At 38.3% G+C, this 22116-nt stretch overlaps 2 protein-coding genes across 2 annotated transcripts in view; one reads left to right on the forward strand and one right to left on the reverse strand.

The window, feature by feature from the left end:
* The window catches only part of LOC306958705 (ATP-binding cassette sub-family G member 8-like), a gene marked incomplete at both ends in the record, with an annotated part of 46070 nt that overhangs the window by 17935 nt on the left and 6019 nt on the right, over positions 1-22116 (forward strand). Inside the window, 4 exons of the mRNA XM_079550298.1 lie at positions 17431-17541; positions 18248-18404; positions 20049-20287; positions 20664-20796. Of these exons, the coding sequence (XP_079406424.1) occupies positions 17431-17541; positions 18248-18404; positions 20049-20287; positions 20664-20796 (640 nt within the window). The remainder of the gene's footprint in view (positions 1-17430; positions 17542-18247; positions 18405-20048; positions 20288-20663; positions 20797-22116) is intronic.
* Positions 2090-15916, reverse strand: ABCG5 (ATP binding cassette subfamily G member 5; the record flags this gene model as incomplete). The annotated part of the gene is made up of 13 exons (XM_079549971.1): positions 2090-2286; positions 3345-3457; positions 4267-4452; positions 6856-6994; positions 8018-8223; positions 8474-8687; positions 10862-10991; positions 12034-12173; positions 13419-13551; positions 14516-14614; positions 14856-14992; positions 15424-15545; positions 15795-15916. The coding sequence occupies 13 exons, from the start codon at positions 15914-15916 to the stop codon at positions 2090-2092; spliced, it is 1938 nt and encodes a 645-aa protein (XP_079406097.1).

Below are 22116 nucleotides of genomic sequence, written 5' to 3' on the forward strand. Positions count from 1 at the left end.
TAGGCTTCTCCACACCAAACATCTAAGAAAGGGTCCCAACTTTCTTCTGCCTTAGAAAGCAAGTGTCTAGGCAAAAAATAATAATAATATAAAAAATAAATCTAGCTCCCTATGTCATTATGTGAGTGCAGATGTATCAAATGCCAAACTTTCAGTATTATTTTGTTAGAAATAACAACCATCTAGTTATTTTTTTCTACAGTGACTGATCTGCGTACGTGCTTTAATTGATGAGGTGCTTAACATATCTTATTCATTTTAGTCATCAGGATATTAATATATCTATGTATGTTTCTTTTTCAGGAACTTGAACAATACAAAAGAAATGCCTCCAAATCCTGGAAAGAAATGGATTTTGGTCCTGATTGATGAACTGCTGACGGTGTACTAAGTTTCACATTTGCAAGATTTGAATATGAAGGTGGCATCAGTCATTCCTACCTGTTTTATAATTTGTAACAAATTACTCAATGTATTTTTGACCAATGCCGCCCTAATCATCTGTGTAAATGCATACAAGTTTTCACACCCAAAATATGAACTGCATGGTTAAGTACACCAGGCATCTTCAAAATCAAAGCTTAAGAATGCATTTCCATCATAATTTGACCTATTTGAGTAGTTCCAGAAAAATGTGTAGAACAAAATAGAATTAAAAACAATTTTGGCCTGATCTGAAATTCGTAAGTCTTCTTTATCTCAGCTTCAGTATCATAAAGTTTGATTCTTCTGTCAGAATAAGCGAGACAAACCTGCGTTAAATCAGAGATGGCTCTGAGAGCTAAGACTTGTAGTCGGAGAGTAAGGGCCTAAACAGAGACTTGGCAGACCAGAATGCTAGAATATTCCCTGATAAACAAGTCTATCCGTGGGCATAAAAATGGCAAAGACACATTAACTTGGTATCGATCCATCCTTTTAGATATATTTTTTCATGTATTTGTTTATTGAATTGTTTGTTCATGTAACTTTTGTATCTGAGAATATTATACATAAAGATAATTAGAAGAAAATGGCCTCATAGTTAAGTGAAAAGCTTGCATTAACTTGGGGATTTCATACTTGTTAAAATGTGTGTTATCTTACAGCTGTAAAATTTAATTATTTTACTATGGAATTCTAAGGTACAAGTATACTTAACTCTGCAATAAATAACTTTTTCACTGAATATGAAACAAAGCTTATGAATTTTGCATCTAGTAGGCTTTCTTTTTGAGAATTACTTATTTCTATTTACTAATTGGATGAATGAACCCCTTTGATGTGTTAGTGAGCCCATGAGAATGATTTCCAGAGAAAGATGCAAATAACATCTCTTTCAAGAAAAGGGAGACAACTTGTATATACGTTTTTCCCTAGTTGAACTGATACTTTATTAATAAACAATTTTTTTCCCTAGTAATTCACAGACTGCTTCCAAAACAAGATTTAGAACTGAATACTGAGAAGAAAGAGCAAATACAAATAACATAACTGCCTAATATGATCTGGCATTGCTTACAAAACAAAAGCATTTTGTAACTTCTGTGTTGCTTAAAGTTGCTTCTTGTACTCATGGATGCTGTGGTTGGATGGGATGCATAAGAGTAAAGCGATTTCTTGATTCTGTCTTTTATTACAATATTTGGTTTGTTCTCTTTCTAAAGTTACCCACAGATGGTAACAAAACAAAGCATATTACTTTAAAAACAAAACAATTCTGGATTTACTCAGCAATTCTAGCTCTCTGCTTATTGGTAATAGCTTAAAAAACAAAACAAAACAAAAAAAAGTACTATGGAAAACATTAGAGCATCGTTAGATACATTGTTGAAGAATGAACGCATCAGCAGACTAAATCAAATTTTAGAAGTCCTCTAAAACCTGTAATACTATTGGAATGGCTGATTTGGGGAAAAAGGGATGGGAATACCAGGAATAGCAGGAAGTCATTCACACGCTTGTTAGAACATTGTTTTTTAAGACGGAAAGTGTCTACTTAGAATCAAGCAAGGGAAGATGAATGTGTTTCTATGTGTTTGATTGCTTAAATTCTTTATAAAATCCAGCAGATCAAGCTTTGAAGCTTTGTTAGTACTGCTACCTTTTTTCACTGCCTGCTAATAATCTTCTCTCTTATTTTGAAGCTCAAGATTGCTATAATGGTAAGTACAGGTAGAAAAGCATAGAGCAGTAGGAAATCCATTGTGAACCGGGATAATGCACCAGGAAAGTTTTGTTCAATGAATTCGATGCCACGAGTGATTGGACATGCAGCATTTATCGTAGTGGAACCGTTGTCTCCATCTGTCAAAAGAAAAAGATAATTCCTTCAGTAAGTTAATCAGTAAAATTAAAACTCAGGCTTTGCTATCTAGGTTCATACATTTAACTTATCTAGCTTTAATGTTATTTTAATGATGAATTAAGCCCACATCTACAGCTCCCACCCTTTTTGTGTTAAGAACAGTCATACCGTGTGTTTCTGCAGTTAATCTAGGTCACATTATTTGAAGAAACAAACAAAATGTCTCTAGAGCTTTCTGTTTTGTTCATACCAAGTAAATGAAGGGTCTGGAGGGGCCACACTTTGGCCAGTATGATAGATGTATTATTCCCATTAAACATCAGCTTTTAATTACTACTACCAAAGTCATGGAGTCATTTTCTAACAGTTGTTTTTATGGCTGTATTCAAACAGTTGCCACCTACACTTTTCTAATGAAGGGAGGCAGGATAGATTGATGACAAATAGTGCATGAAGGATATGTAGCCTTGGAGAGAAGCACAAGCACCTGCCTGCAAAGCCCAAAATATCTCATGGCTGAAGGACAGCTCAAAGCTTTCCCCCCGTTGACAGATTCACATCATCCTTCTAATCCTTCCAACCTGACTGTAATGTCTTTCACTTACCTTGCTCACAAACACTGAAGCACAGCCTGACAGACCAAAGCTGCTCAATATTTGCCATGCTAATATATTTGAACTGAAGCCTCACTAGAGTGAGAGGAAATGTCTGGTTGGGTGTTACGTGCACTGCTCCCTGCACTGATATTCGATCCTGTACCATCTCTTCCTATCGCTACTCTATTTGTGCAAGTGCTCTGGTAAACACACAGTAGGCTGCAAAGTTGACTTTCCAAAATGGAGAATAAAAGAACAGGTGAAGAAAAAGGTGGAAAACTGAAAGAATGAGGAATGGTTGAAAAAAATAGTTGGACAATTTATCTACCTTGCAGATACAGAGTTACAGTACATTTTTTCCTAATCAGAAAGTTCAGGATGTTTTAAACAACAAGTTTTCTTTAAGTTATCAGGACAATTTTGTTGTTCAAGGAAGGAAAGGAATACTTCTGAATACTTACCACAAGTAAAGTTTAGGCCATGAAATTCATTGACTACCAGAATCTCACTGCTGTATTTTTGAAAGGTGAGAAAACTGAGTATTTGAAAAGGCATTGGCATTTCTTCTATGGTCCTTTTAAGAAACAGAGAAGTTAAATTGTCATTTGCTACATTCCAAGAACCAGTTCTGCCCTAAATTGAAACAATCTCTCTGGTTGTAGGAAAGTTACAGGAAGAATTCTTGGCTGTAAATGTCAGCTTTTCAAACATAAGTTTTATTTCAGTGCTAAATGAGACAGCAACTGAAGTTCTCTCTGACATTGGTACAGCATCGTAACATTCAGTCCTGACTTCTTGTTGGTGCATCGTAATGTTCCTTCACATTTATTAAGCTATTTATTGATTTAATATTTGTATGTAGTTGAGTTTACACAAATTAAAAAAGGAACCTGAAAAGTTGAATGACGAAACTGGAGAAGAACATTAATAAAATTGTTGAGAATGACTTTTTTTTCTAAAACCAAAACTAAAACTAAAACTAATGTGTGAAACTTCCAGCAATTATTAAAACTGGTAGGCTTTTTTTTTGGTAGAATTCGCTAATAAGGACAGGATTTCATACAATCATGTTGGCATAAGTAAAAGAATTCAGCTGAGCTAATAGATGTGAATTGCTCAATTTTATCTCCAAGTCATATGCCATTTTGCAATAATAAATAAACATTTTAATATCTTTGCAGATATCTAAAGTTATTATTTGTGTGTGTGTATTTAGTACAAAGTCTAACATGATTAGATAGCTTTTCCTCTCTGAAGATAATGGCTGTACTTTTGTTCCCTTTCTCCTCTGCATCACTGCTCTGAAGCAATACGGATTTTTCTTGAAACTCATCTATCAGTATTTTAATGTCAACACCATCATGAAGTAAAATGTTTTCCTACCTTACGAGTCCAGCTCCCACTACCACACCTGCTGAGTTAAGCAGCACCACTCCACTTTGGACTATATTTGGGTTTTGAATAACCCCAAGCATCACAAGGGTGAGTAGTTCACCAATTACATGGGAAGCAAAGACAACCGCAAAGAAAATTCCAAATCTGAAAGGATCAGGATGCAACCCTATAGTCCTGTACAAAAAAAAAAAAACAAAAAACAAATGAAACAAGGGATATTTTTAAACAGTTTGGTTTGGGACAAGACTTGGAAAGTACCATTCGTTTTTGTTGTCATTCATTTCTGCAATCATTGCTCATTAAGGGTTTATCCCTTAGCTTTTTGCATGTTTGACAGAGCCTTAACAAAAAGTGCATCAACTTAAATTCATGACATAACTGCAGATGTATGAGCTTTCTCCATCTAGATTAAAGAGGGTTATGTAAAGATGTAACCATAGAAAAAATGTGTTATATCAAGATAACCACCATGCCTTTAATGACTCCCTAAGCTAACATCCTCCTCCTTTGAGTCCATTCAGTAAGAGTTATTTACAGGTCGTATATTTAAAGAACACCTTTATGCAGACAATTAACAGATGGAATCTTGCACTTCTGCACTTACACGTAATTGTAAAAACAGCTGTACTCATCCTAGTTGAATAGAAGGCTCATTGAATTCACCACTCCTGTAAGTGTGATTCATCCAAATGCAATATCTTCCATACTTTTACACTCTTTAATACACTACACACTGTTCCTTGCTTTTCCCTCGCTTAAGGAAAACTGTCCCCCTCCAACTTGTCCTAAAGACTAAAAAGTGAACAAAGCTAGCAACTGTTTGGCAAACTTGACAGATGATAAAACCTGTAATTACACTGTGACATACTACATTTCCACTATAATTCATTCCAAAATTGCCTCATACCAGTATATAACATGTGCTCTGCTTAGCTAGCAGGCAGCTACTTGACACTTCATATTCATTGCTCAAATGAATACCAAGAGTCACAGGACTCTGTCATATTTTACAATCCACCACACCCAAACCATGGCTTTAAAGTAGAGCTGTTAATTTTTTCACAGGATTTCCTGTAGCATGTAATGCTGAGAGTCTATTATAAACACGAACATTGACTCTTCATGCACTAAACATTCAGCAAGCCAGCAGGTATTTAACAATCTCTAATGACAGATGAGAGCAGACGGAGCAGCTCTCCAAGGTCCTAGCATTAAAGTTTCCCCTTCTCTGAAACACTCTAATACAGAGCCGTATAGATAGAGACTCACAAATTTGGGATAGGTGTAGAAAGAGAAGAAAACCGAAAAGGACAGAATAAAAAATCAACACAGAGAAGAGAAAATCAGAGCAATAGAACGGTAGGAAAATATAAACTGTTAGAATATTCTCCAGCTAGAAAAATCTACATCATATGATACCTATATCATATGAGTGACAAACAGTAGCTTGGGACAAACAGTAACTTGTGACTCTCAGGAGCTCCACAGACCTTCCCATCAGGGACCCTAAAATACACTTTCCTAATCACACCATCCTCAGAAATTGGCTCACTGGCATGCAGCAATGGAAGTGGTTGAGTGAGCAGAGTGCATCCCAGCACTTGCTCAAGGGAAATAGTAACAGGACTTTGAATGCAGTACTGCCTGAGGCAGGCAGCACTAACAGCGTGCAGAAATACACACCCAGGCAGTTAAGGGGACCTAAGGAAATTTTATTCATATCAGCACCAACCTATCAAAAAACAAAAACAAAAAAAAACAACAAAACAAAACAACAACAGAAAAAAACACCAAAACCAAAATCATGCTCACGTGTCCTCAAACCTGGAAAATAGGAAATTTCTGCCTTGGGGCTTTAGTCTTTTCATCTCGGAAACCTTGCAGACCAGTTATTGGGAGCCCAAATGAAAAGGAGGTGGTAAATGCCTATGTGCCTGAGCACTTCCCTTTGTTAGCTCCTACAGAGCAAGAGGAAAAAGAAAACACTGATCTGTATTCACACATTTTTTCTAGATAGGAAAACAACTATTGCAGGATCCCCCTGGCAGATTATCTCCTGGTGCAGAAGTTCTAATTCAACTGTCGATGGGATTTTATGCAATTTTACTTAATCTGTTTTCAAATTAACAATGGTATCCTGCTGCAAAGCTACAGCAGAACAGCTCCTGCATCCATTGTATCTTTTACAATAGTTATCTCGAGAACCAATTCTGCCAGCCTTACATACTCACTTATTATTACTTTTGTGTGTATGTGCATTCAAAGTTTGACCTACATGAAATACAAAGCCTTTCTGCAAATGCCTCAGCAACTCAACTGGTCTTCAGCAAGACTAGCGAGTTCCTAAGGGCCACTCAACTCCCTGATCCTATCTGACACCTCCTGTTAAGTGTACATCTAATCTTAACGCTGCCTGAAAGAGAAGCGTTAGAATTGCATAATCATTCCTTAAATTTTCTCTGTGATCATACTGAGAGAAAATAGCACTAAGCCATGCAAGGAAGCTTACTGCTGACAAAGGAACTGAAATGGATACAAGAAGAAAACAACAATCCATTTGATGGTACAACTACTTACCAGTACATAAAGACGCTGAAAATTACCACGCTGAGAATACTGAAGGGCAGGATATGTATGATATAAGCTAAAAGCATTTGCCACTTGTGATACAAGCCATCTTTGCTTTCTTGGTCGCTGATAGCACGTAAAGGTGGGACTGGATTAAATACGATTAAATATATAAGAAATAAATAATATTTAAATAAAGAGACCAAGACCTGTTGTCACAAAATTGACATTAAGCACTGAGACAGCTTTGTGCATTTATCAGAAACGTTCTGTTTAAACCACCCTGTTCCCCTCTTCCCACTGTGACTGCAAAACTTGGTCCCTGCAGAATTTTCTACATTGAGTAAAACAGGTCTGAGGAGGCAGCATGCACTCTTCTCTTTCTGCAGATACAAATAAAGTCTTGGAAAAGCTGCCACCACTGGATAACGTACTGACATGCTCTGATCTCAAGGTGATGTCAGCAGTGTACATTCCTGACATGAGCGGAACAGTTTTTAGGGTTGTAAATGCAAACTACTGTTGATCTTTGTGTGACTAATCGATGGTAGCTGTAAGTGAAAAACCCTTTAATAGAAACATAATCATCACATAATAGTCTTAAACCTAATTATCCTTCCTTGCCCTCAAGACTGTTTTGTACTTCCACCCTTTCCTTGTCTTTGTGTTTGACCTTACTTAAGGCTGTAAATTTTACACCTAGACTTTGTCCTTTAATGCTACGCACAGGCTTTCAAAATAATGTACCCATACCCAGGTCAGCTGTGAAAACAAGTGGTGGGGATTGCCCTGTCCTTGGAGTCATACAAGGTCAGGTTAGAGGGACTTTGAGCAACTTGATCGAGCTGCAGGTCATCTAGTCCAACTCTCCTGCAATAAACAGTTGGTCTAGATGACGTTTAAGAGTCCCTTTCAACTCAAATAGTGCTATGATTAGGGGCATGCTGCTTCACTAAGCACAGTGAACATGGAGTTTCTTGGACGTACTACTCTTCTGCATTGTGAAGCTTGCTGTTGCTTCACTTCTGAATTTCATGTTTCCCTATCAACTCTTGAATTACCTAAAACTGTAGGAATTCTTTAAATGGCGATCTTCACAAGCTACTTGCTCCTAGTTACAAAATAGTGGCAGCAATACCTGCTGTTGCAATAGTAGAGGACAGAAACTCACAAAAGGCAGCAGCATTGAGCATCCCTGTGTAGGGGGGAGCACTCACGCACTGGTAGAGGAAACCCACGCGGTTCTGTACTGCTCCTTTTTCCAGCTCAGGCGTTAGTCTAAGAAGGAAAAATGCTACAAACAAGCCAAACAGAAGATTCTGGAGGAGACGCATAATTATGCCCATCTTATCTTTAGAGAAATTTCTTGTTATCCTCCTGTTAATGAAACAAAAAAATAGCAATATACCTCTTAGTTATGACTGACCGTGTGCTCATACGACATTTAGCTTTGAACAAATCTTACATACAAAATATTCCTCCAAAAAATAAAAGACAGACAGGTGAAGTGATAGACTAAAATAACAAAAAAGTCTGTTGAGTCAAACAGAAAAAAGCCTGAGAGATTAGTAAATAAGGAGAACAAAGAAAAATTATTTTCTTTAAAAAAAAAAAAAAAAAGTCTTACCTTAAAAGAAACCATAATTTGGGAAGGGTACCAGGTGAGTCTTTGTTTTTGAATGGTATGGGTGGAAGGTCTTTCATAAACCTTGTTCTCTCAATGGCTTCCAGTACTTTCCTAAAGATGTCCGAGTTTTTGTAAGCTGATATAATCACCTGAACCCTGCTATAGGTTTCAAGTTCACGTTCCTTGCTTCGAGTGTCCACAGAAGTCAGATCCACTGTAAATTTACAAAATATTTAGCATATGTGCATCACATATGTAATCTTTGCCCAGAGAGGTTGCGGATGCCCCATCCCTGGAGGCATTCAAGACAAGACTGGATGTGGCTCTGGCAGCCTAATCTAATGGTTGCAAGCCCATGGTAGGGGAGATGAAACTAGATGATCTTTGATTCCTTTTCAACCCAGGCCATTCTATGACCCTATAATGATTCTATCTGTTCCTCCCTTGCAACAAACCTTTCCACGTCTCTATCCTAAAACCTGCAAGTAAAAGGTTGACTGAAATGAATGAAGTTTCCTTTACTACTTCCTTTCTATTTCAAGCAGAATGAATGAATGACTGTGCAACCACAATAAATTCTCTCTGTTTTGTGGCCTCTGTAGGACCCTCAAGGCTCATGTGGAAATGCAAGGACTTAAGTGTTCCACAGTCAGACCTTCACCCTTCTTCCTGTACACCAGTGAAGTGCTACTGCTACTGAAACAAGACGGATTCCCAGCTGAGGATGAAAGGTGATCTACTCTTAAGGTTTGTATCATCCTTACATGGCAGTTTTAAAATGCTATGTTCATTTTCAAAAGACAAATTTACAGGAGAAAAGAGTATCTGCAGCCCTTGTCCAGCAGTCTCAGTTTGTCCTCAAAACTGGAATCCTTATGAATATTTGCTAGTGTTCTGAAAACTGGAATTTAGCAAACTGCCCTTAACAGTGAACTGAAGACTTCATTCTAAACATGAACACTCAAAAATGGGCCACACTTTATAAAACCAGCTGAACGTGACTTGCTCTAAGACACAAAGGAAACAAATGACAACCAGGCAGTTTCCAAAAAAAAAAAAAAAAAAAAAAAAAGATGAAATAGACAAGCCACGATACCAAATAGCTAATGCCTATCATGTTTTTGTACTTTCTTTTTTTTTTTTTTTTTTTTTAATTAAATACAAAGCATGCAACGTTTCAACAGTACAACCCATGCTCAATACATAAGATCTTATTTTCCTCTGCTGCTGGTGTAAATGATATCAGAATCTGTGCCTTCATTCACATCATTAAACCACACAAAAAATATAAACTACCAATTTTCTGAAGACTAAATATTCTGATGATTCTTAGCTCTAAACTATATTTTTTCCTTTTCTTGTCACATTCAAAGGTTGACATTTGAAGAATGCAGTACTTTCTTTACCAGGCTGTTTTAACGGTGGGTCTAAATCTCAAATCATCTATGCATTTGAAGACTATTCAAATTCATGAAGACAAAATTATCCTCACTGTCACACCAGTATTTTCAGCTTCATCCCATTCCAGCTTCATGTCAACAACCATCCTCTCTTCTCTCTCAATTTAGGATGCCATTTAGACAATAGAAAAACACTGCCTTCTCTGAATGTGCCGTTTTTCTGAACACAGCTTTTTGATTGGTCACATTCTCTGGTTAACGTTCAGCTATTATTGTCAGAAATCAGCCTGCATACCAGATTTTAAAAGATACACACACAAATGTACACACAGACATACTCATTTTTTTCCACAGAGGTCAGGTACACAGTTGCCCTGCAGTGAATCCAAGCCTCATTTTAAAAATCTGTTACAGATACTTCTTCCATCCTGAATTAGTAGAACAGAACTCAAAGCTTTTGCAAACAGCCTGTTGTCATCATCTCCAGAAGAATCTGTCCATTCTACTTAAGTAGTTCACCCTGGCATTAGAAACTCCCAACACTTTTTGAAATCTCAGCATTTGCTCCCTGGTCATCCTCTAGTTTTTCTATCCTACCCAACAGGCAATGACTTTGTTCACTTTTTTTGGCATCAAAAACATCCATGAATGCTTTCTACAGTTTTGGGATCAAATTAATAACCTTATGTTCAATGGATAGGCATAGAGACGTGCCATCAGGAACCCAGAGGTTTAATAAATTTAATAAATACAAAAATTCATTTTTCATTGCTAGCTTATTCCTTTCTGCTGTGTTTCAGTCCTACTGCAAACTTTTGTTGTTTCATGTTATCCATGCACATGTGGATGTCCTCTTTTCTTCTCTGAGCTGAGTACAGCTGTGGAGTCAGAGAAAAATTCAAACACATTCCTATCTATGGAAAAATCTTTATCTTGGGGAAAAAAAAAAAACCTGTTCACTTTACCTGAACAACTTAGATAAACTTACCATAGAAATCAAAAGGATTTGACTGTTCAGGACATGAATAGCCACAGCTGCTAAAAAATGTGATCATTTCCATAGGGTTCCCGCAGAAAACCATTTCTCCAAAGCTCATGATGGCTATTTTGTCAAATAACTGTGGGGGCAAATTAAGATTGTAGCAATACATACTGGGAAGAAGCACATTAATTCTTGAGTACAGCTACTGTCTTGGTAATAAAAATGCTTTGAGGGGAAAAACAGATTTGACACATTCAAACTTCCTTAGTATATTTCTGTCAAAGGAAGTTTGTCCTTTCTATCACTCCTCTCTATGGTTATGCAAGATGACACATTTGTAAGCTCTTAAAACTTAATGCTTCTCAGTGTTATTGGAGCCAGCAGTGTACAGAGCTAATCCAAGAACAGAAATAAGATCTGAGGACTTCTGACTTCACTTCTAATGTACCTTCACTTACTGACTCACCTCCTTTGGTGCTTAATAGTCTCAGTCTGCAAAATTCCCATATTATTGGGAAAACTATCCTGAAGCACTAAGGACTTTAAGAGCACTGCTCTTTGGGTATACATTTGCCAGCACAGGGCTCCCAATAGCTGTGCTCAGCAAGCATCAGGGCCAACTCCAGTCCAGAAGAGCACCATCATTCGCAATTGCTTTGTGATCACTCACACTAAATTTATTCAGCAAGAGAAGTGCGTTGCGTTCATGGAGTGATGCAAATTTAAAACAGTCTTGGGAAGGAGGACCATGCCGCACAAACTATGTGAAGCTAGAAAACTTGAAATAAAAGCTTTTTTTCCGCTTGTATTCCAAATCATGGCTTCATCCTGATTTGCAAGCATTTGTAACAATAAATAAAATGCTAGTTTTCACAGTGCCAGCACACATGGGGAATTTAAATGGCTTCTCCCAGTGTTTTGATTTGGATAGCAGCATAACACAAAGGTTATGCACACTGTGTCAGAGTTAGTGGCACAGAGCAGTGTGTATCTTAATATGCACTGCAAGTGGCAGAAGGCCAGACCTGTAAAGTTAAACACAAACCTATGTTTACACGGGGGTAATGTTAGGGAGAATTTTAACACAACTATACTTGATATTGCCCTTTTATTCTGAAAAGAACTTAAATACTAAAAAGGATGCTAAAAAAATCAAATGCTGAGTAGATATCCTTTACCCTGAAGAGTTCTGAGCGAGGCTGATGAATGGTGATAATCACAATCCTGTCATTGTGTGCAAGTTCCACAAGCAGTGAGACAATCTGGTTTGCAGTCAGGCAATCCAGCCCTGTCGTTGGTTCATCAAGCAGCATGACCTCTGTTTAATGGTAAGAAATAACATTAAAACTCAGGTAAACTGAGAGCAAATGTTATGACTTCTGCATTTGAAGCTGTACATGTGAAGTCCTGTGTGTAACACAGAGCACGCACATTCATTACTGAGGCTTAGTGTTTCATCTTTATTTAGCTTCAACGGCTCAGGTTCAGCTACTGGGAATAAGAACATATAGAACTACACAACAAATAAGAACATAATGATTTTTTTCTAAGTTCAAGTGAAATCCATAAATTAGCAAAATAGATCTAATGTACACCTCCTTCTGAGAAGAATTGTGGTAAAATTCAAAATGTATACAAATGTGAATATGGCTGGAATAATTAGCTAGAACTTATGATCTGAATTAAATATACAGATAATGAAATTAATTATGAACAAATGAAGAGTTTCATGAGAATACAGGATGTATAATTCTATAAATGAAAGCAGTTTTTAAATTGCATTTTCTTCACGGTTTTATTGCATATGGAAGGGTAAAAGTTACAGTCAAATCATTTAGTGTCACATAGGTGATATATAGCACAGAAAAGGCAGTTCAATCCTAGGGTTTAAATATAGGAAAGAAGATTTTTCTCTTTAGGTTTATCCGCACAGAATTACTACATTATGAGCTTAATTCTCTGTTACTCAGCTTCAATTTTCATTCACTAGACTTTTTTTTGTTTACACTAAAACTAAGACACACGGAAGCATGGTGTGTATCAACATCTGGCTTCTTATCAAGGAAAAGACCACATGAGAGTTGTTATACTCCTGAACAATTGACTCTCTTTTGTTTCTTTCTTTTCCAAGTGAGCAAAGTTCATGTGCAGACTGCCTTTTTGACCCCATCGAGTACACACATAGATGGCCCAATGTCAGCTGCTCCACTGCAAGACTCAGTGCTTGGATACGTAGGGCTCTAATTGGTTCCATAAGCCAAAAATAAATATGTCACAACTAACGTTGCACATGTGGGAAGGGCAAGCCCAGAAAGAGGCAAAAGAGTCTAGATGCATATTCAGTCCTCAAGATTTTAGATTTCATTCCTTTCCAAGACCAGTAATAGATTAATGACAAACCTGAATTATGGCTTATCCATCTCCATCATTATTAGGCTAGCTTTTAATGAATTACAGATTAAAAAATGTATTTGTATTTTAAAGTGGGCTAGGGAAACCCATGGCAGAAGCACAAAGTAGCACTGCTCTACTTTATGTTCAAAATCCTCTTTGTGGTACTTACTGGGATCTTGTAATAGCTGAGCTGCAATTGAGACACGACGCCTTTCACCTCCAGAAATTCCTACATATATTTGGCTTCCAATTATTTTGTTGGCAATGTGGCTAAGGCTTAGCTCAGCCATAATAGCATCGACCTGAAAAATAATTCCAAATTAGAAAGACCAGTGTTCAACTCAGATACCAACTCAGATACTCAGAAAAACAAAAACTGAAGGGGAAAAAAAAAAAAAAAAAAGGCATAATTTTAAGCTAAGACTTTCTCAGAGTGTTGCTTGCACCCATTGTAATTGGAAGGATTTGGACCTGATTTTTATTACATTATTTTAATGCAGTATTCCAATTACTTTTACAAATATTTTTTCATTTCTACATATTCTAAAATAAGTAAAATTTTAGCTTTGCATGACATTAAGAGATGAGGAGGTCAGAGGCTAGACATTAAGAATAATGTGCTAGCCTGGCTTCCAAAATAAGGGAGCAGAAAGGCAAATCAATTCTGGAGAAGTACAAAATACTGAGTGGAAAATGGGTGAAGAAAGAAGACAGAGGGCAAGAACCTTTGATTAGGAACTTCTGAGCTGAGGACAAAAAGCACCCTCTAGTAGATCAGAAACACGCATATTTTATCGAAAAGGCAGCTTGCAAGCAGCTCAGTAGAATGGTGCATTTCAGGGCCGCTCTGGATAGTGAGAGAGCTCCCCAAGAAGCCAGAGTAGTGTTAGTGTCAGCTCTGCTGTTCAACAGACTGGCCAGCATACACAGCCTTAAGCATTACAGTGAGCTGGGTTTCCCAGTTGGCCAATGGCAGCTGAACTCCATGCCAACAACATCTACTGCAGCAGTAATTGCTGCAGCTTTGAGCTAAAGTTTTGTTCCAAGATATTTGCTGGGAAATAGGCACAAACTCCCTGCAGAGGTGGTGAGCATTAGGGAGTCTATCCTGCTCATTGCTCAGCAGAAGGGTATCTCTCCAGCTGCAGAATAAGGATTATGAAACTGCATAAATATAAGCCACAGCCATGGATGAAAACTGCTGCCAGTAAAAGCATTTCATGATGTCATGTCTGCATTCCTAGCAGAAGATGATAATACACAGACCTTCCTCTTGATGAAGCTGTTGGAGCACTTCCGAAGAGCAAGTAAAGCTGTGTAGGTCAGAGACTCTTCTATGGTGAGGAAGCTTAGCAAAGCGTCATTCTAAGAAAAAGGTGAAGAACAAGCAGCAGTTAGTCCAGTAGTAATTAAGATACTGCTTTTACTCACAGTCTCTCAATTCATTCATGCAATTTATTGACTGCTTGGTATCAAAACAACTAGTGAAACTGCGGTGGGAATACACTGTACCATTACAGTAGCAAATACCTTTTTTGTTTGTTTGTTTGTATTTTTTTTAACAGGAGAGGAATCACAGTACACACAAACAAATGTGGAGATTAACCTGTGGCACATAAGAGAAGCAATCTCTAAAATGTTCCTTCTTCAAGTGATGCCCATTCACATACACTTCACCAAAAAAATTGTCCTTATCTTTCAGTCTTCCTGATATTGCATCCAGAAGTGTTGTTTTCCCAGATCCTTTCAAACAAAACAAATCAACCATATGATGAGATGAATTTTGCAAGACATTCAATCTCAAGAGCAACGACATCACTTGGATGGAGACATGTGAAAATAAGAAAGCATTAAACAAAGTCTTAACATGACAGTAATAGGAAAGCAATTGGGAAACTAGAATAAGTGTGATTAGCATTTATTTCCCACATTCACACTTTATCGTGAAACATTTGCATTTGGAGGTAACCTTATCTTTTATTGAAGTTGTAATTGCTAGTTAGATGGCAGAAGATAGAACTCTGGAAACCAAGTGTCACGTTTTCACAAAGAAGGGGTTAACACAGCTGCAATTTCATTATTTAAAGCACAGACCTCAGTCACATTCAGACTACTGTGGAAGTCACCCGTAATAACTCTGATTTTATTTCTTTGAACATAGAGGAACAACTTACCAGAGTTTCCTAAAATCCCCATAATCTGGCCACTCTCTACATGAAATGAAACATCTTTAAGTATTTGCCGAGTCCATTTTGTATGGTACAAAGGAACTTTCCACCATGGGCCAACACTCTCTCTTGGAAAACAAATATCAGAAAGGAAGAAACACTGATGAAGTAAAAAGTTTTGCATGACACACGTACACAGAACTTTGGAAATCTCCACTACCTGCCCCACCACGAGGCGGGCAGCCCCGCCACGGCTCTCGCTCTTCACCAGCCCAAGGCCAAGCCCACAGCCCACCTGTCCCAGCCCTCTCCCCTCCTTTCCCGGGGTCGGGGCAGCAGGGAGGGGCTCACCTCGGCTCCAGGATCCCTCGTCCTACCTGACACTGTAGGAGACCCCTCGCACACTGATGCAGTTGGGGGGCTGTGCTGCAGCCTTTGTCTCGCCTGCCTGCCCACTGCTGCCACTCCTCTCCAGAGCAGGAGACCCTCTGCCCGACATCCTCCGGCACCAGAGCCCCACAGGCCGCTGCCCTCACGCCACCAGCCAGATGCCTGTCACTGCCACCATGCCTCAGCTGGGATGGGGGCAGCTCTCCGCTCCTCCTAGAATGGAGCAACTCACTGCCCCCAGCACCCGCCACCCTGGGAAGTGCCTACAAGAAAACAGACTGTCTCTCTGCACTTTCTTTTCCAGAGAGCAACTGATAGCAGCTTCAGCTAATCGCCTATCTGATGTACCTTTACCCCTAGTTGTCAGTGTCTGGGAGGAGGGGAGTATTTCCCAGTCCACAAGGTCACGCCTGCTGCAGAGACACCAGGGCACTGCTCTGAAGGCGCTTGGAAAGCTCAGAAACAAGGAGAGAAGGTTCCCCACGACTCTGCAGGAGCCCATCACCGAAGCAGCACAGGGCACAAGGTCCTGTGCAGCCAAGATGAAGAAAGCCCCCGAGAACATCTCTCTGGAACGTGCCAACTGGAACCAGGACACAAGCACGAGCTCATCGGTGAGTGAGAGCTGCGAGAGGGCTGGCTGCGGGCTGCTGGGAGGCAATGCCCAGTGCCCAGGCTTCCTCCAAGGACTGCAGAGAGAGCTGGCAAGGTCTTAGTGTTGCTTTTCAGGCAATTTAGTATCTTGCTGCTTTCCAGTGCGTACCTAGACAGGAAACAGGGGAAGGGAGCTCTTCCAGCAGCCCTCAGCTGAAGCTGAAAGTTACATGAATTGGGTGAAATGAGAACTCAAACTATAAATCCCTGGAAGAGCCTTAGCCCCTGTTATGACAAAAGACACAGGGGTTAGGATGATCTCTGAATGCTGACTTAGGATAACGTGCCATTGCTCCATTATTTTACAAGACATTTCTTCAGCAGAGATGGTGGGTATCTGGATATTTTGGTTGGTTAAATTAATACCCTGTCTGATTATGATTAACATTTTCTTACTGAGCATTCACTGTTTGCAGCTACTATTTGCTCTTTATAAGCATTGACATTAGCAAATTATCTTCTGTACGTGTGCAGTGGTGAATTAACTGATTCAGGTTACTATGGTACAGTATGGATGAATTAAATAACGAGCACGCTCATAGTGTGATTTTTAGCTGCCATAAAATACCGATTTCAATACATACCATTTTGATCCAGTAGACATTAACACTCCAACAGTCATCCATTTCTTCTATAGTAACAAAAATAGAATAGAATAGATTAGATTCATCTCCTTATGGTGGCATAGGATTTAGCTCCATTTCAGAAATAGACTCATTTCAACTGAAAGATGAGCACAGCACAGCATACCTGGCCCTCTGACATAACTTTAGAACAAACTGCATTTCATGCTGGCTAACAGGTAACATTTCAACCCTTTGCACTTTTGTTCTATGGAAACTTAACAAAACTGGTATATCCCATTGCACATATTTCCATTTCTATTTCTCTATTTCTTTTTTCTCTGTAATCAAATTTTAATAGCTCTTTAGGTATTGCAATTAACTGTTGTAACTAAGCTAGTACTTTCTCCACATCAAGGCCCAGGACAGTATTTTTTGTTCTGAAGAAGATAACAGCCTGTATTTCACATACAGCGGAAAATCAAATGTTCTTGAGGTCAAAGAACTCAACTACCAGGTAAACACTCTACTTTATGTAATTCCCTTGAGCAGGGAACATATCCAGCAGCTCTTCTTTCATTTTGTAAGCCATTTTAGAAGTAGAATAAAGTTCAAGTTCATATAAATGTTGCACAGTGAAATATACAGAAGTTTTGTAAGAAGGATCAATGCTCTTGGCTGTAGCATTGGCTACATGCTCCACTGTAAACATATCTAGTAAAGCTAGAGGATGGCACAGGAGAAGAGGTCAGTTTATAGGCCATTTTCTGTCTTAAGCTAAATTACTCCTTGGAGGATGGAAGCAGAGCGATTTTCCATCCAGCCAGAGATAGCAGGAGCCTTTGCTGGCAAGAATGTGTATGCAGGAGATGGCAGGATGACATGGATAACAAATATAAGGAGGATTTCAGAAAACTAGTGAAATTTGTCACTTCTCTCTGTGCCATGGGGCATCTGAAGTAGGCTTCATAATTTCCAGTTTTGAGTAATTTTAAATTGTATTAAAAATTAATAATGTACAATAGCAATACATTACAGGACAGATAATTTTGGTGATTAACAGAAATAAGGAGCAAAGGATGAAAAACATACATGCCTCGAAGAGAATTTTTGTCTGTATTTCTGAATATTAGCAATATTATTTTAACTTATTCTCTGCTTTGTAACAGATTTGAAAGTACTTACCGTGAAGTAGTTTATTATTTGCTTTTATTCTTTGTTAGGTTAACCTGGCATCCCAGATTCCGTGGTATGAGAAACTCATGCAGATGCAATTGCTATTGCCCTGGAACTCAGGTCCTGATTCTCACGTGTCAATAATCCAGAACTTGAATTTAAAAGTTCACAGTGGTCAGATGCTAGCTATTATAGGAAGCACTGGTAAGAGCAACCATGTTTCATGATTTGATCAACCCTTGGATAAAACATAGACAATTGAAAACAATACTCGTCAGCCCTTTGAATGGCAAAATCTAGCTAAGAAACAACTAGTAGAAATGTATCACTTAAATACATCATTAAAAAGTTAAGTGTGAGAAAACAAAGAATCATACTGGAGAAACATGTACTATGAATTTGTTTTCAAAACCAATTTTTCCTATGACTTGTATATTTGCTCTTTGTTCCCTGCTGCCACTGTGGTTTGCACTCTCACCTCTGTTGCATGTGAAGCAGCTTCACGGCTCTTATGAAAAAAAAACAAATGTAGATTGCAGACTTCACCCACTAACATAGCAGATACGAAGCCAGACCCTACAGAGATCAGTGGCAACTGGTAGAGCATAACCACAAATAGCAATTCCCTTCGCATGCAAACAACCCTTAGAGGATAAACTACCACCTTCAGATCAATTAATGTAAAACTTAAGAAGATAATTCCTCTTCTGTTTGACTTACAGTGTCTTAAAAACAGGTCTCTGTTTTTTTTCCCCCATTTTCATGTGGAATTTTTCTGAGCACATACCTGTAATGAAAATGAAGTTGTACGTTAGAGATTCCCCATAATAAATGAAAAAAGCTTATGATGAAATAACATACTGCGATATAGATACACCACTGTTATAAGGTAACATGCACTGAACACATACCCTTTTTAGCAGACTAGTCAAACTATTTTTAAAAGCTGTTTATCATCTATTTTTTCAAATGCCTTAGTAAAATGGGTCAAACTGTTGATGAGTTTCACAATGTCAATGGCAATCAATATGTCACTCTTAAATTGAGCAATACATACTTTACAGATGGATGGATTTCCTTTTTAAAGTGTACACATTAGAAAACAAGTGTGGAATTAATCTTTTAACAGGAAATCTGGAAATAAATGACATCTAATCATAATGAGAGAGCTCTGTGTTCACCTCAAGTATCATACAGCATGAGGGAAAAAGTCATTTGCTATTTAATTCCAAATAATATTTTGATTACATGGTTTTCATTTTCTTATCTCTGAACATAAGCCAGCTTTTCTTAATTATTTAAATGACTTTTTGTCTTATTCAAATAATAGTAATTTCTATTTGATCATGATTAAGATTTTTATTGTCAGTATAATCATTCGATGCCTTAGTCTTTCAGATGTTACAGCTGCCATTTCTGAATCCACAGCTCCTTTCAATAACTAAGATCATGCAGAGTGTTTAGGTGACAGCCCTGCAGCCAGGCCAGGATTGCACCTTTCTGCTATCTCTCCAAAGGGTAAAAGAAAGGTGACCGGGGGGACAAGGAGAGATCTTGCTTCTCACACTCATAGAGCTGTCCTCAAAGCCCATCCACCCTATTCTCCTGAGACATGACAAAGATTGAAGTCATGTCCTCTGTTCTGGAGGGGACAGATCTTCTGAGCATGAGCTTGCAGTCATGTGTTGGTATTCTCTTTAAAGACCATTCTGTATTTGCTGCTTTAGAAAAGCAAAAGTGAGGGTTCAGGAAAAGAAGTTAAGGAACGAAAACTTCTGTATATAAATAAATCAGTTTTCAAATTAATGTTCTAGAAACGTAGTTATTTTCCAATTTTGATTGTTCTAGCTGGCGGAAAGACATCCTTGCTTGATGTGATAACCTGCCGGGATCATGGAGGCAAAATCAAGTCTGGTCAAATCATGATCAACAACAAACCCAGCACTCCCCAGCTTGTCAAGAAATGCATCGCACACGTGAGGCAGGATGATCGATTGCTCCCCCACCTGACTGTCAGAGAAACGCTATTGTTCATTGCCAAGCTGCGCCTTCCGGAATGTTTTTCAGACTCAGAAAGGCAAAAAAGGGTAATTGAGCTGTTGGGGAAAAACAAAGTTATCAAAACACATCTGACAGAAGTTATCCAATAGATTCAGTGTATTTGGAGACAGAACAGCCATTCTGGTATTTTTAAAATTTAAATTATGAGTTATAAACCTTTTTCTTATTTTCAAGATAGAAACCAGCAATTGTCCCAAAGTGCATAAAAAATAATGATCTAGAGAAAGCATCAGGGAGGCCAAAAGAAGAGATACGTTGCTTATTGCTGAGCAATTTTTAATGACATCTCTAAAACCAAGATTTGTTTTCGAGTGGCTCTCGATCAGACAGCACCATAATATCCGGATGAATTTTAACTATTTTCAGCTTTTTCTGTACACAGTTTCATTTTTATTCCCCCAGGTGGAGGATGTAATAGCAGAGCTACGGTTGCGGCAGTGTGCGAACACGAGGGTAGGGAATGAGTACCTCCGTGGCATTTCAGGAGGAGAGAGGAGGAGGGTGAGCATCGGTGTACAGCTGCTCTGGAACCCAGGTGAGCAAAACCCAGACAACTTCCTTGTGCTCACCACAAACCCCTGGGGGAAGTAGTTAGAGAACACAAGAGAATGCAGGGGAAAGTCATTCATAAGTTTGCAGGGAGGACTCCCTGGAGGAGGGATGTTTAGCAGCCCTTCTGCCAGCTTTGCCAATGGAGCAGCAGTGACAGAGCCAGGCAGAATCCCCTCTGGAAGCCTCCACTCACCATCAGTCAAACTACTGAATATTGCCAGAAGTCACCCTCACAGCAGTGCTCCAGTTTGTGCAAATCTGCATGAGGTTTGTCTTTTCCTGACTGTATGCCACAATTTACTTTGGAGGCTTGGTTATCTCTTATAAACCTTGGATTGCTTTTCTTTCTTTCAACCTGACCTATTCACAAGTACAATGTTAACAGTGAAGGTCCTTCTCTTGGCAGCACAGGAAGACATTGCGCTCTTGTGCAACTCTGACATGGCTGGCTTATGCCAATAGAAAATGCCCATCCTCTTCAGTAGAAGCAAAAGATGAGGCCAAATCTGCAAGTGATCTTGCAGGAGTGAATTCCCGACTTGCCCTTGTATATAACAACAACACAACAGCACTAATAATCTTGGCTGAGCCTCTTGTTGCCTGACATTTCTTTTCATCTCTTCTACCTCCACTTGGAAATACTTGGAAATGGATCTGAAAAGTTCTAGTTTATATGGAGTTAAACTTCTGCTATTACCATGGAAGCAGAAGCCTTTTTTTTTTTTTTTTTTTTTTTTTTTTTTAAAGAGATTTAAGAATATATGTGCTGGCACTCAAGTAAAAAAAGTAAAAAAAGATTAGTTCAAGTAAAGACTTTTTTACATTTCAAACATAAATCATCTCCCTCATCACAGAAAATATGTCTTTATACAGACATTGCCATTACGTTCCTTAACAACATAAACATTGCAAAGCAATAAAATCCTTGCAAGCTTTTAGCAATCATTTGCAAAACAACAGCAACAACAAAAAATTTAAGTATATGCATTAGTCTTCATTTGTGGATGTGAACAGGTATGAAATAGACCACAGTTTAATGAAGAACCTAAATACTCATCCCAATGGAGATAAAAAAACATTATTCTTATTTCCAATAGGAGCAAGACAACATTTAAAAGTTACTCTTAGTTATTATATTCAAAAGAACAGTGGAAAAAAAAAAAGTTGTCATGATTGAATATTACATGATTCTAGTATGGAATACACTTTAGAATTTTTAAAAAGGAATGTATCTGTGAGATTTCATGGGCTAATAACTTTTCACTTAGAACATATTTTCCAAACCAGCTAAACTCACTGTCTT

This window comes from Tetrao urogallus, assembly GCF_951394365.1.
Source record: "Tetrao urogallus genome assembly, chromosome: 2".
In the NCBI taxonomy this organism is placed as follows: Eukaryota; Metazoa; Chordata; class Aves; order Galliformes; family Phasianidae; genus Tetrao; species Tetrao urogallus.